The 15,558-nt window shown below is 40.5% G+C and overlaps 2 protein-coding genes across 2 annotated transcripts in view; one reads left to right on the forward strand and one right to left on the reverse strand.

Annotated features, from left to right (window-relative positions):
• Window positions 1-5,739, forward strand: part of Slc18a2 (solute carrier family 18 member A2) — a 30,006-nt gene extending 24,267 nt beyond the window's left edge. Inside the window, exon 15 of the mRNA XM_038324959.1 lies at window positions 5,635-5,739. Within this exon, the coding sequence (XP_038180887.1) occupies window positions 5,635-5,739 (105 nt within the window). The remainder of the gene's footprint in view (window positions 1-5,634) is intronic.
• Window positions 5,740-9,082: 3,343 nt separating this feature from the next.
• Pdzd8 (PDZ domain containing 8) overlaps window positions 9,083-15,558 on the reverse strand; it is a 58,038-nt gene continuing 51,562 nt past the window's right edge. The window contains exon 5 of the mRNA XM_038324947.1: window positions 9,083-13,581. Coding sequence (XP_038180875.1) covers window positions 11,384-13,581 — 2,198 coding nt within the window. The 3' untranslated portion in view covers window positions 9,083-11,383. The remainder of the gene's footprint in view (window positions 13,582-15,558) is intronic.

Consider the following 15,558-nt stretch of genomic DNA (forward strand, 5'->3'; position numbering starts at 1 on the left):
CTTTATATTCCTCTCTCCTCTCAGCCTTATTACTTCCCATCTCAGCCTTTCTGGTGCTGGGATTAAAGGTGTGAGCCACCACCGCCTGACTGTTTCTCTTTTAGACTGGATCAATCTTGTGTCGCCCAGGGTGGCTTTGAACTCAGAGATCCACCTGCCTCTGTCTCCCGAGTCCTGGGATTAAAGGTGTGTGTCATCGCTGCCTGGCCTCTAGTGGCTTGGTTCTGTACTCTGATCTTCAGGCAAGCTTTATTTGTTAAAACACAAGATGCTCCACACTTGTAGGAAAGGTGGGGGTTGATGTGGAGACTGTTGGGTGGAAGCTTCCACCCTGGTTGTGTGCATCACTGTGGCACTTCTGGTTGCTGACCTGAGCCCATATCCTTCAGAGTGGATAGAAGACTCCCCACACAATGCTGGAAACCTGTCTTTCTGTGGCCACATTATCAATAATTTGATTAAGGCTGAATGACGGTTACTCCCAAACCTTTTTGACTAAAGAAATTGAATTATCAGTAAATGTTTCTGTCACCCGGGAGACAGTTACGACTCTTAGGGATGGTGAAGGGCTGGCATGGGCCTGGGGGCAGCTGCACTGGCTCCCCAGTTTTCTCCACGGCACTGGGAAAGGATAACATCTCACAGAAGTGTTGTTAGACGAGAGTCTCAGCAGAGACTGTCCCCAGGGTCACCCATGCACCATTCCTGCGGCATTGAAAGCAACGCGCGTTGTACTCTGCTCACCCGGCAGCACCCAAGCATCTTCGTTCTTCAAGGCAAGACCTTCCTTTCTGCTGGTGGGCGACCCACACCAAGACAGCAGACGTTAGTGGCTGTTGTGTTATCTATCTGTGGCTTCCTGCATGTGCTAGTAGAGGAAATGAAGCATGGTAGGAGGTGAGAAGCATTTGTCTAGCCAGTCACCATAGTGTTTTGAAAAAATGGTGGTAGAAAGCCAGTTTTTTTTTTATTCACTTAAACCAGTGCTTTAGCTCATTTAAAAAAAATACTGAAGGAAGTGGAGGAGACAATTTTGAAAGGCAAAGCAGTAAGAATGACAGGTTTCAGGGTCACTTCACTATAAAATGTCAAAATTCTTAACCAGTGCCCATTGAAATAAATCACTAAGTCTTACGATGTGCATTTCTCTGTCTATAATTAATGCCTGTAATTGGAGGAATGCCATTTGACTGGCAGTGGTAACATCTGAGATGGTGCCCAGCAGGTGATGTTTGTTGATTGTGCAAGCAGAGCTGAAGAGTGGGTGGAAGCCGGCAGCCTCTAATGATAAGGGGGAATGTGGCAGGGCGTGTGCCATGAGGGGGAATAGACCACCACTCACTCGAGAAACCCCAGCACACACAAGTGCTGAGGTACAAGATCATAAACCACCAAGTGTCAGAGACATGGGGGCCAGAAGGCATTCCGCCCCAAGCAAAATATTCTTTAAGTAATTTTTGCAGGCACTCACCCTGCAGTCGTGTGTGAGAGCCATCTATGCAATTGTGTTTTGTAGGCTTGTAAGTCACAGCAGGCTGTGAATTGGTTGTGAGCACCACAGCTTTTACTTTTTTAAAAAAAATGTTCTGATGAAGGCAAAGGAGAAAGTCCCCCTGTTGCTCAGTCTCTGTAAAATGTAAGGCGTATCAACACTGCCACTTGAGGAACACGCCCATAATAAGACAGCGACACAGGACCCTGACTTCTCAAAATACCCAGGGAGACTAGCTGAGTTCTGAGATGGGTTTTGGTTTTCAAGTTTAAAGAAGTATTTTTAAAGGGTAGGATGCATGCCTTTTAGTCTTATTAAGTTTCTGCTGCTAAGGCAGGAAAGTGGTCTATGGATAGCAAACACCTTTAAGTGTATAAGGTGTGTAATGTCCTTCTAGCTCAGACCCCAATTCAGTGCTGAGGAGATAGTTCAATAGATAAAACTGCTTTCCACAGAGGATCCAAGTTCATATCCCCAGCACCTATGTAAATGTCAGATGTGGTGGCCCACTTGTAACCTCAGTGAGGAAGACAGAGCAGAGGATCCCTGGAGCAACCTGGCTAGCTACACTAGCCAAACTGGCAATCTCAGAGTTCGAATGAGAAACCCTTCCTCATTATATAAAGTGAAGCATGAATATACCTGATGTCAACTTCTGGTCTTTACAAGTGCATGCATACACACACACCCCACACATGTGAAAGTCTACACACGTATGCATGCACAGCACTCCATTACACATAAAATACACTTAAAAAGGATTCTTGTCCATGGGCTAGATGAGGATATACACGGGGTGTACATTATTATCTACTTGGAGACACCTGTCCCTTTGCTTTGTACATAGTGAATTTTTTTCTAGTTAAGAAAAACAGAATGATTCTACTGGAATGCTCTCAAGTCTGAGATTGGAGCACCCACCTTCTAAGTGCATTTACTGATTCACCAGCCCAGCACTGAATTTTTCTACTTCATTTGGTCTGTTCCCCCCCCCCCACCTTGGAGACCCCAGCTTTGCTCTGTGTACAGTGATGGGAGTTAGGTATATGGAAGAGGCTTGGGTATATCAAGGCTTTGCCGTGCCTTTGGTGCCAACCCCTCCTCTCTCCACTTCTGCTCCCCTGTGGTATGTGGAGTGCTAGCCTAAATCCCCTGCCAGCTTCATGGGCCACTGGGCACTTGTCCCTCATGTACCTGTGTTACCTGTTCAATGCTGTCTTCTTTTTTCATGGTACACTATCTGGCATATTTAACCATGTATAATTTTTTTAAAAAGTAAAACTACTGCCCAGTTAAGATTTTGGGGGAAGACATGAAGCTAGGTTGTAGATGCCATGAAATAATATTCATGAAATAAAAGCTGCCCGAAACACACAGGCTATCAGCTGTATTGAAAAGTTCTGATCACCGTATTTTCATGATAGAAATAATCAGTCGGAATGAACTCTGCAGTACATTGCTGTGTATCTGTGGGTTCGCATGAAGTGTGCACGTTCAAGTAATCCATGCATATAGAGGCCCAAGGACAACTTTGGGTGTTGTTCCTCAGGATGTGTGTCTACCTTGGTTTTTGAGTTTCCTGCTGGCCTAGAGCTCACCAAATCTTGTTGGCTGTTTCATTTCTCTAATGCAGGGATAACAAGTGTACACCATCACTGGAGTTTTTAAAATGTGAGTTTTAGAGACTGAACTCAGGTCCTCATGCTTGCGAGGCAAACACTTCTTTACCCATTAAGATATCTCCCTAATCCCAGTGCAGCTTTTTAAGACAGGATCCTGGCTGGTCTAGAACTCTGTGTAGATCAGGCTGGCCTCAAACTCAGAGATCCATCTGCCTTGCTTCCTGAATGCTGAGATGAAAGGGTGCTACCACGCCCAGCAACCCCCAGAACAGTTTTTATTGAGTATACATTCTGTGTTCCAGTCCTGGAGTTCTCAAGATTACCTATAGAAGTGAATGGTGAGTGCAGAGATGACGGTGGTCGTGAATAGGGCAGTGCTAGTCACTCTCTCTTTGATGTAGCTTTGCTACCTGTGGACCAGATAAAGATCAAGGCTCATGCCTGGTACTCCTGACTTTGGTGGTGCTTCCCAACTGCTGTCTCCATTGCCTCCTAAGACCTCCTGGCCCTGGTGATTTAGTGCTTTACCTACTACCCTCCATTACCCATGATGTGCTCATTCAAGCCTGTCTTCTGCAAACCTTCCCGTGTTTCAGGATTCACTAAAGTTCCCATCTCCTCTGAAGAACTTTTGCTAAGCCTTAGGCTCCAGGGAGTCCTCCATCTGTGACCCTGGGGAACCTGTCCATACCTCTGGAGTTGTCACTGGTATAGGACCTTCAGGGTAAGGTCAGAAATACAGTAGGTGCCCTAGAAATCCATGTCAGCTGATGACTGCTAGTCTTACACCATGTATTGTAACCAAGGCAGTGCTCTGGGGGTTGCGGATAGCAGTCACTGTAAAGGAAGGAACCTGGGATTTCACTTTTAACCTTTGCCCCCAGGCCATCTCCACAGTGACCTCTGGGCACACAAACTGGGGTAGATTACCTTCAGCTACCAAAGGCTAAACCTCTGTATAACACAGGGAGAATGGTTCAAACATGCAATGTCTGTTACCTCAACTATTTTAATAATCAAATCCTTTAAGCATAACTATCAGTTCACTCAGTAAGCAGCATAATTGGAAGGGGAGCCGAGTTTGAAGCTGGCGGCTTGAGATGACAGCCTGACTAGGGTCACATAAGTCCTTATCTTTGTGTCACACATCTGATCGCTTGAGGTCTAGGGAAATGATAAAAGGGCTAAGCACTGAGTGGCGTCTTATCACATCTGCAGGACAAGAGCTAGGGATAACGAAGACACCAAGATAGACTGCCACAGGCAGACTCAGAACATTTTAATCCACTCAGCTTTGCAGACTGCACACACGTGCGTGTGCAACACACACACCTTAGGGAAATGGTTCCTATAGAGGGAGACTGATTCAATTGGTTTGTACATAGACTCCCACTGCACTTCTCCAGCTGCTGTGGGATTCTTAAAAACCGGAATTTGTCTTGGAGCTGCCTGGCCTCTTGCTCTGCACCATTATGCCACACTGCTGCTGTCTGCACCCACAAGTTCTGGTCTGTAGACTCAGCAAATGTGAAGTCAAAGTGTCTAAAAAACAATTATCTGTACGAATTGTACATTTAAAAAACCATCCCCTAGTTATACTACACATTTGCATTGTATTGTGTTGGGTACCATAAAGTTAAATTGAAATATACATGAAGATATAGTCTATGCAAACACTGTTCTATGTTCTACATAAAGGATCTGACCAGCTGCAGTGGCTGGGAGGTGACTATCTGTTGGTGAAGGTCTTTAAGCCTGTGTGCCTACTTTCTCAACTTCTCACCTTTCATCTACTTGTAGTCATGGTCCTGACAGGATGTCAGGCTTGGCCCACTGTCAGCAGGAATAATGATTCCAGTACTTCTTGCTGAGGATGCTTTGGAAAAAAAGCATTGTTTTTGTGGATATTTTTCCTTTTGCAGTTATGGGCAAAGGCCTTTTATAAATACATTTGTGCTAAAAGAGGGCAGCGAGGATCTGGAGAGAGATGGTCTGAGCATCACATTTGTGAACAAAGCCCTGGGATGTTTGACCTGGAAAAATAAAGGGCCATGGCAAAATGTAGTCTTAACAAATGTAAGACAATCTGTGTAAATGGTTACCATCAGAACAAGCCGGAGTTGAGGAAGAGTGGATTTCAGTTCCGATTCCCTCCATTTCTTACAAGAGTTCCCTTCAAACATCTTCATGAAGTTCCCTGTAGTGGCAGTCTATAAAATGGAAGTTGCAATGCAGTCTCCAGCTCCCAACCCTTAAAAGACTCAGTTTAACTTTTATTGAACCTAATCCACCCATCCTTTGTTTCACAAAACTCAACTTCCACCTACAACAGGTACAATGAACACAACCCAGAGACTATTTCTTGCCTATTACCTAAAACTTTTCACTAAATGGAGAATTTGAGATTTGAAGGTCAAGAAATGGCAATTGCTTTCAAAACAGTAACAATTAACAGCAGTGGGTTAAAACCATCATATCTTTACAAAGCGAGAAATTCGTGTACTTGCCTTTTGCTTTCAGGCTATCCTCATGGACCACAACTGCCCCATTAAAACAAAAATGTACACTCAGAATAATGTCCAGTCGTATCCCATCGGTGAGGATGAAGAATCTGAAAGTGACTGAGCTCCTCTAAGTTGGCAACTGCTTAATTGTGTACCAGAGTTTCCAGGGAAATGATGCGTGCAGAGCTGTCTTGATCACATCACCCATTCCTGGCAAAGAGTAAAACAACCAAAGGTGATACTTTCTTTTCCATGGTTATGGCCGACTGCCAACAGCCTTATAAAGAAAAAGCAGCTTTTCTAGGGGTTTGTATAAATATTGTTGAAAACTTTATTTTATGTATTTGGTTTTATTAAATATTATACAATATATTTTGACGAAATAGGTATATTGTAAATGTATAAATATTTGAATCCAAATCAAATATAATTTTTTAACTTACATTCACAAACACTTGGACAAAAAAAATCTTGTATTTTTTCTGAATACTGGTAATGAGTGTTTAAAGCACACATTATCTGAGATTCTCCAACAAGAAACTAGAGGTCTGAGAAACAATCATGCAAGACAGCATCGTTACGTAGCAACACTGAATGAGTTGCTATTTAACTTGTAATTAGTATCAATGTTTTTGAGTTAAAAGCTAGTCATTTCAAGCACAAAGGACAAGAAATTGTGTCAGCCATCTTTCAGACTTATTCATAAACCTTTGCTGGCATTGGTTTTCTGCTATAACCACCTACCTGGAAATGGATGGTTGTAAATTCTGTTTTCTGTGTCATATCATTGGCAACAATCATTAAAGCCAACAAGGGGTAAATGTTCTGAAAGTAAAGAACTTCAAATGTTGCTTTCTTTGAAAGATAAAGACTTGATGGTCTTACTGGGTGAAAATAAAGTATGTATTTGTACACTGGTAAGGTTAAGCATGGTATGATTTACCAAACCCAGTTCCTGTTTTGGGAAAGGAAACAAAGGCTATTGAGCTTCTATGTGAACAATCAGACTATCACATCTTTAACTACTTGTAGGTTATCCAAGTGTTTTTCTAGAGACTTATTAATTTTGAGTTGCTTTTATTTTTTAGACTCCTAAAAGTTGTTCCTATCAACGTAGAAATGAATTTCAAACAAGAATGAAGGAATGAAATTGTTCATGTCTAACATTAGTATGTTAAGAAAGATAATAGGGTGATCAGGGCACTTTCCCTTTCTGGAGCAGAAAACCCATCTACAAATGTGTATGTGTTGCTGTGTCATCTTGTGTGTGGAGTAGAATAGTTTTTCTAAGCATGCCAAAACTGATGTACCTTTTCAGTGTGCCAGCATTAGTGAACCTTATCTGTAGTGCTTTGTATGAGATTACAGCCTCCCAGAATATAAACACAGTGTAGAATATGTCTCAAATAGTACATGTCAACTCTGCAGTTGTTAAAAAAAAATATACCTGTCAGTTTTGTTAATCTGAATTGTGTTTGTGTGACCTTGGACATTAAGAGAACTTTAGGACAACAACCCCTCAACCTTATTGGCTTTACACATCTGTTAGGAAAGTGGCTAATACTTCTTTTGCTTTATGAATCTTTCTGTGGGACCTTGGTGCTTTGAAGTCATGTGTTTGTGGGAAACAGGTTCCTACTCATTAAACTGCTGGATAGTCACAAGGTCTGCAGCTCTGAAAGATGGCTGGAGAGGAACTCTCACGTGACTGAAATCAAAAGGTGGGCCTTGCACTTCATCAGGACAGCTATAGAAGTACTGTGGTCAGAGAAGGCTTGTAGTTCTCCTTGCCCACAGTACCACATACAATAATTAATGCTGGTGTTGTTTCTGCTTCTGAGGGGTCATCAAGGATGACTAGCAAAGGCATGCCAGTTACTCAACTCCAGGGAAAAGATAAAACATTTAGAACGTTTTAGAGAGCAAAAGATAACTTGTTTCCAAGGAGAAAGTAAATACATTTATATGACTAATATCCTGGGTACATAAGTCTGAAAATAGGGTGTTTAAAAATACTGTGCATGTTCCAGAAAAAGAACTTATATCTCTGAACATTTTCACAAAGTAGAGGTTGCTTTTGTTTGTACTTGGTAATTCAGACTCACAAATCTTAGTGAGGTAGCAATGGCTATGAAACTTCTTTTGACTGTTAAGTGTATCTCTCTGTCCTAGTTGCACTTTAGCTAGGTTACTTAATAAATCTTCTCGAACACTGTGCTGTGCCTGCCTGTATTCTTTCATAAACCATTTCATCAACATTTCTGCTGGAATAAAATACATACACATTGTTTCAGCTGTAGATATTTAATTAAAAAGCATTCTCTGTATTTGCAGGCATAAAGCAAAAAAAATCACTCCAGGCTAGGGGGAACCGTCCTCTTTGTCTTTCCACAGTCTGTTTTAAATGAAACATAGGACTTGTTGTGGCCTATCAGTGTGGAAAAACAGTGAGCTGTCAAAAAATTGTTCTAATTGCTGTGAACAGATAAATTATCTGGTGAAGAGAGCTATAACATCAAGTCATTTGAAGGAACAGGCTCTGGCAGATCTAGAAATCAGGATACTTTTGGATGGGGTGGCCACGGTGGTTTCCAGGATTGGGTGGCATGCTGTTTTGCTCAGACCTTAAGAAACATGAAGTAATCACAAAGGATGAAGGTAATCCCCCTTTCCACTGTTCTTTGCTTTTTTTGGAGGGAGGGGATAAGGAAAACTATCACCTCAATTTAGAAATTAATGCATCTTTTAAAAATTGAAGTGATTTTAAACTTACTTTAGAGAACTTAAAATTTTTAAACTTTATTTTCTTACTATTACAATCAAATATATTCAAAATGTTATAAAAATTTTTTTAGATAGATTTTACTCTCAACGTTTTAGGCTGTTCTTTTTCTTAGAATGAGAAAGTATCTACCCAATAAGTTCTAGTATTGTTGAATAAACTTTGATACTAAAAATATAGCACAGCTGGATGTGGTGGTACATGTCTTTAATCTCAGCACTCCAGAGGCAGAGGCAGGCAGATATCTGTTGAGTTCGAGGCCAGCTTGATCTATACAATGAGTTCCAGGACAGCCAGGCCTATAGAGAAAGACTGTCTCAAAAAGCCAACACAATAAATAAAAAAGCAACATACATATTGTGATTGGAAAATACTAAGATGTTCATTTTGTCTAACCCAGTCATTCATCTAAATACCAATGAAGAGAACACACTTTAAATGGTCCAATTTTTCTTTCCTGAGACAGGTCTCACTATGCTTATTACCACATATTATAGCATTAGAAAAAAAATCGATATATCTGTTTCAAAAGGTAAGGTAGCAACAGTAAAAGTTTGAATGCTTTTGCAAATTTGTTTAGTAAAAATGGATTGTTGGCTTGTCTGCATGGCCAATTACATCAGGTATAATGCCACAGAGATGAACCAATCACCTTGTTTTCAAATGTCATCAAATGAAGATATTCTTATTTTCCGTGGTAGTCTTTATTATTATTTTAGCTATTGATAACATAGCATGGCAGCAGGATTACATGAGTAATGTAATATAACACAACCTTTTAAGTGAGGCCTTATCCCTTCCTATGCTCTAGGGTATCTGGAGTTTCCCCTCCTTCCCTGCTCTAAAGCACAACTGTGATGCTTCTACTGTCTCTCCTAATAGAAAAATATTGCACGACATTAAAGGTCTATTTTACAAACACCATTAGCAGCACTGTCGAGCTTTCCATGATTGTGGTTCTACAGAGATAAATACTTTGAAGCATGAGTAGATTCTTAGAACTAAAGCTTTGCATAACTTCTATAGCTCTTTCAAATAAGTCAGTGCAGGAGCATGCTTGGGCATCGCTAAAACTTCACAATTTATCTGTATACATACCAGCCACTTACAGACGCGTCACCTTCAGGGAGCAACGGCAAGTTATTGTGTTCAAGATGAAACAGGGCTAAACGTCAGGCAGATTGCTTCAAGCATAAGATGTGGAGTAACATTTTAGCTTCTGGGGTTTGTTGTGGAAAGCAGGGGTGGGTGGGGATTGATTACACAGATAGAAAAGTTTGTGTCCTAGTGTTCACTTAATAACAAGAGTTAGCTATTGAATTTAAAGCTGGAATAACCTCCCACACTCAACAATGCTTTTCTCACGTAAGAACACCTTTCATGTTCACCGCTTTTGCAGTTATGCTCCTGTCTGTCTCACAGCAGCCCCGTGAGGTAGAGAAGTACCTTCGGAGATAGAGAAGCTGTGTGACCCTCTGGGACAAGCCTGTGCTGCAGCGCTCACTCAAGAGCTTGGCCTTAAACTCCTGTTGGAGTTTGAGCTACAGACTGGACCATTCTCTTTACTATATCATACTACAAATTTACCTGTAGCCAAAGAGCTGTTCCATAGTTTTAAATTAAGTTGGTTTATGTGTTATCATAGTGTTACTGTGAAAGGGGAAAACGCTTTTCTATTCTATAGGTATAACAGACTCAGACTTTTAAAGATATGTCAATAGGGATCAAGCTCCCATATTTCTCTCAGTTGTGTTATTAGCATCCATTGGATGAACCCAGTACCACGGCAGGCCTTCATTTTTAGAGAACTAGTCCCAAATCCTATGCATACTGTCTATTTTTGTTTTTCTTTACAATGAATGATGATGGTCTGAATTATTAAAGAATTCAGAATGACTGACATTTCTTTAAGGCCACAGTCACCAAAGTATGTATGTAGTAAACATATTCTGTATAATTGCCCTCCAAAGCATAGTCCTACTTTAAATTTTTTTTCAAAAGAAGCCAGTTATCAATGCAGCCATTTTCCGAACAAGTCCTGTGAAATTTTAAATATCCTTATACATGCTTTATTTCCTATGGGACAACCAAAGATGAAAAATCATCATGAATGTTCATAACTTCCATTTAAAAGGAAAGAATCAACATTTGAAAGATATTTCAAAATCCTACTGGTAACTGTTCTTCAGTAATAAAATCTTGTTATCCTCTCTACAAAATTCTTCACCAACTAGATTTTGCATTTATCCTCTATTCAATGCAACTTCTTCTAGCTAATTACTATAATTTTACTATACTTCAACTGCATAAAAGCTTTAAAAAATATCACAGAAGCATAAGAAGCAAGCAATATACGTAAAAAAACTCAATCAGCATAACATTTTAAAGCTGTATGGTTTGCTTTCATTTGTATTTGGCAACAACAACAAAACAAAATAAAACAAAACAAAAATCCTCCCAAACCCCATATAACAAAAACCTCACGTAAGTACGGCTGACAAACCTCAAAACATAGAAGAAAGAAGATTCAATTCTGTTCCCTCAGTGATTACTGCTGTCAATTTAGGCATGCAACAAATTTGCTGTTATAACCGTGATGAATGAGAATGAAAATATTTCAGGAATCTGGACAGGATCTTACGTAACATTAATTCAATAACCAGGAGGAAAGAAAAAAAAAGGACAGTGAGACATCACAATACATAAACACAAAGTTAGCTTACATAATTAGAAAAGGTTAAAAATAAATTAATAAAACCCAATTCCCAGTATAAACCCCAAAACCATTAAGAATAAGCACAATCCAAAACAACCAGTTTGGTGAGCTCGTCATGTTTCTGCTGGAAAACCACCTTTCATTCTTATACAAGCAAGCAACTGTAGAAGCAGGCCAAAGCGCACCACGAGAGAACTGAAGCACAGCTGTGTTCGTGGCACGCCAGATGCATTTTGTCCCCAATCACTTCAAAGTTTAGTTTGTCTGCTACACAGACTCTGATGGGCCAAACAAGTCATCCGAGATGCTGCTGAACGGCTGAGAGTCGATCAGTTGGCTTATTTCACTATCAAGGTCTTCTTCTGTATCGTCTGTGTACTTGTTCACCTTTTTCGAGTGCTGGTCTAAAGACAGGCTCTCTAAGGTCTCGATATCTTCAATGCCTGCCCTGTAGTGGATCATCAGGAGTGTCAGAGCTTGTAGTCTTTCACCTGATTTAGCCAAGGCAGCAGAAAGAAGTGATTTTTTCCTTGTATCAGTTGTTTCTTTTTCTTCTCTAACAAGGGAATTATTGTGTTCCAACTCCTGATCAATTTCATTCTGCAGTTTATCCAGCATGAACTCTAGCTTTTGGATCCTTTCTTCTGTTGGCAAGCCTCTATACAGATCACGGCCGATTTCTTTCACTGCAATGAAAACACTGTCATCCAGCCCACCTTCCTTTCTCACCAGCTTTATTCCTGCACTGTGCCCTCGTTTGGAAGGACTGTTTGGACCACACACCTCTGTGTCGCTCCCTTCATTGTCTGACGTGTTGGGTGTGTGCTTTGGTGATGGTTCCACAAGATCTGTTCCTGGTTCAGAAACACGAGTTTTAGAGACTTGACGCAAATTTAGTAAACGAGAGCTAGTATTAATAATGTGCCTTGTCAAGCCTGTTGTTTTATGGACTGACTTGTTAGCTTCCATCTCCACACGAGGGGGAAGGCCCATGAGTGGTTCCTGTCCCTCCAACCTGAGGTTTTTCAGGGTCCGGTCTACTCGCCTCTCAGTTGCTCCACAAAGAGGTGTCTCAGCTAGACACTTTTCTTGACATTTTTTATGACAAACATAAGCACAGAACATACACTGGGAAGCAGCTTTTGTCCAGACTTTTTTCTTACAGTAATCACACCAAGTTGGGTTTTGGAACTGAGTATCCTGGAAACTATGTTTATTTTCTGACAAACTCATCTGTCCCACAAAATGTTCCTCTTTAGGGAGTGACGAAACTTCCTCAATCAAATGGAGTTCTTTTTCTTTCTCTATGTTAGGAACTATGTGGTGGTCTGGTTCTCCTTCCTTCAAATATTTGAAATGAATAGTAATGTCACCAAAACAAAATTTGTCGTTGAAGCCCTTTTGCATACTCAGATTGCGCAGTGCAGTTCTAGTGACCATGGCCTTAGGAGCAGGGGCTTCCAGTCTGAACTTTGAAAGGTATTCCATGTTTGATGTAGCTAGGCAACCTAAAGCCACCTCTTCAAGTTTTAAACTAACATGCCCCAAACAGATGAGGCCTCCTAACTTGAAAGGATCCCTGCACCACAGTGCAATGTTCAGGTACCTGTGGCAGGCTTCTATGTCAAACAAACAGGATGCTCTGGTTCTTGACCACTTTCCTACCTTATTACGATAAAGAACCTCTGATGATTCCCACATCTGATGGTCATCTGAAGTGTCCTTAGTAGGACCAGAACTTTCTGAAGTAACATCTTTTACTACTTCTTGCTTTGCTGAAGACTGCTTACCTGCTGCCCCATCTTCTCCGTGATCCACGCTCTTCACTTGCTTTTCAGCAGGTTTCTCTGCAGGAGGAGGGAGCAACACCTTCTCTGGCTTTTCAACAGCATCCGGGTCTGCCTGAGTTGGAGTGTCAGCGGAAGGCAAAGGAATTTTCACTTGTGGTCGTGGTGGCACAGGTGGTTTGAAAGTGGATCCCTGGGGTTTGGACACTGGTGCTGCTTCTGTGGCCTCTGAAGTTTTTAGAGCTGATGGTTTATTTCCTTCTTTAGATGGAAGTTTTTGTGGTGGTGGATGGATTCCTGAAACTAATTTACGATTTAAAACTGGGGATATAGCGCCAAGAGGTTTAATAGAAAGCGTTGTTGGAGTGCGCTTGGGACTGGGACTCAAGGGTTGTGCCTCCTCTTTGAACTCTGTTTGTACTCTGACATCAGTTGCCAAGTCTTCAAATTCCGAATCAAGGTCTCTGTTTTCAGTATCCACTGGCAACCCAGCAGCTTCTTCTTCATAACCTGGCTGGCAGGAACTTGACAAAAAGTTTTCTTCCAACTGGCCCAAACTGTCTTGCAGCACAGCCCCTTGGTTACTCTGGCCGACAGGTCTTTGGTAGTACACCAGTACACGGTCACCAGCCTGCTTGATAAGCTTCAACACCTGCAGTGTCGATGTGATTTTCACACCTGGTTAAGATTCAAAGGGGGAAAAAACATGCAAATTACTGAAATAAGACTTACCTACACTGTCTTTACCTCATGATTATTTAATAAATTATTGAAATAAGACTTTACCTACACTGCCTTTACCTCATGATTATTTAATAAATAAAAGAGCAATAAGAAAACCTCAAAAAATATTTCACTTAAATTTTGAATTAATCAGCACAGGGTACCGGAACTGTTTCCTGGATGATACAAAAATCCTGAGCAGCTGCTAATTCCTGGCAGCTTCCCATTCCCTCTTGGCTTCAACAATAATATGTCCCAGTTGAATTGCTGAAGTGAGCAGAGGCCTATTTAAACAGGTTTAGTAAGTGATAAACCACACTTTGAATGATGGAAAGCATTCATTTTACTGAAGAAAATTCTCAAATAACTCCAGGAATTGTAAGCAAATGATTCAAATTTAGAAACCAATGTCTGAAGTAAATATAAGAAACAAAATACTATACTATAAATAACAGACTCTTTCACAGATCCTGTTGATTAGCCATATACATGTTGATCAACCTCTCTAAGGGAAGAGAAGAGGTAAGAAGCATTCAAGGTAAACAAGTTGATTACAATGCACATTGTCCTATCCTGACTCAAATCAACTTGCTACTGCCCTCTTAACCCGTTCCTAGAGACAGCTGACTTCCATGTTCTCTGAGCTGTCAATCCCAACTCAGAGCTCTGGACCCTTGGCCTTTGGAGTTCTATCTCCCACTCTTGACCACTGGCCTCAGCTACAGTCATAAACAGCCTTGAACTGCAACGTCTCGTCTGACCTTTCTGCTCTGATGCCCATACTGCCAGGTTTTCCAGTGCAATTCTGAATTTCCCTGAGCTTCCTCACGGGGATCATCCCAACTCAGCTTAATAACTTGACTACTTTCATCCAGGAATACTATGTCCCAGAAGTATGGCAGCTTGTCACATGCACAAATGAAGCATCACCTGATGTGCTCTCTAGTAAGGACACAGAAGTTTCACCCCAATCTCACTTCTTTATCTGTGCTTTGGGAAAACTTCCCTCATTTCATCTTGGGTGCTTTGTGAAGGTGTTCACTAAACCAGGGTTTGCTCATATGGAATCTGAATTCTTCTTTCAGGATATTTCAAATATCTTCCAGGATATTTCAAACATGCTCAGAAATTTACAAAGCAGGAAAATTAACTCTATTACTGAACCTAAACATAGCATTCTGCCAATCTTATTCCGACTACTACCATTATCCTATTATTAAAACTATCATAAATTCAAATGAATTATAATTAATTTATTCAAGAAATACCAATTAACATAGGGCAATGTTTATGACAAGTTTATGACTTTTAAAAGAAATAAGAGTTACTAAAATATACTGTAGGACTTGAATTTGTGTGCAGTGGTTGGGACAAGGAATGTATTTATTTACATGGGGAGGGGCACTAAAACGGTTTCTATGGCACTAGAGAGAGGGCTTCAGCAGTTATGAGTGCTTCTCTTTCAGAGGATGGGATTTGATTCCTAATATCCACATTGTGGTACATAACCTCTGTACCTCTCATTCCAGGAAAGGTGACGACTCCTATTGGCTTCTGCAGATGCTACATGCATGTGGTGCATGGATATACATGCACATAAAACATGCATACACATTAAATAAAAAATAAAGTTTTTTGTTACGTTTGAAACTTTAGCAGCAAATGTGCATACCTGACTTTTCAATCAATAAAATTTGTTTGTACTTTTATGAATGTTAGATATCTTAAAAAGGTAATTTTTGCTTTTTCTTCCTAAATATTTATATGGCTTGGACTTTTTATTTTGGATAATAGGTGTTTGTTGCTTGTGCAATTAAAAACAGAACTTAAAAGGCACATTTAAAAGTTAAAGAAATAATTAAATAAAACCTGTAGGTAAGCCCAAAACAGAATAAAACAGAATCTGTATTAATGCAAAAGCTTTTATACTGA

Source organism: Arvicola amphibius, chromosome 1 (genome assembly GCF_903992535.2).
Source record: "Arvicola amphibius chromosome 1, mArvAmp1.2, whole genome shotgun sequence".
In the NCBI taxonomy this organism is placed as follows: Eukaryota; Metazoa; Chordata; class Mammalia; order Rodentia; family Cricetidae; genus Arvicola; species Arvicola amphibius.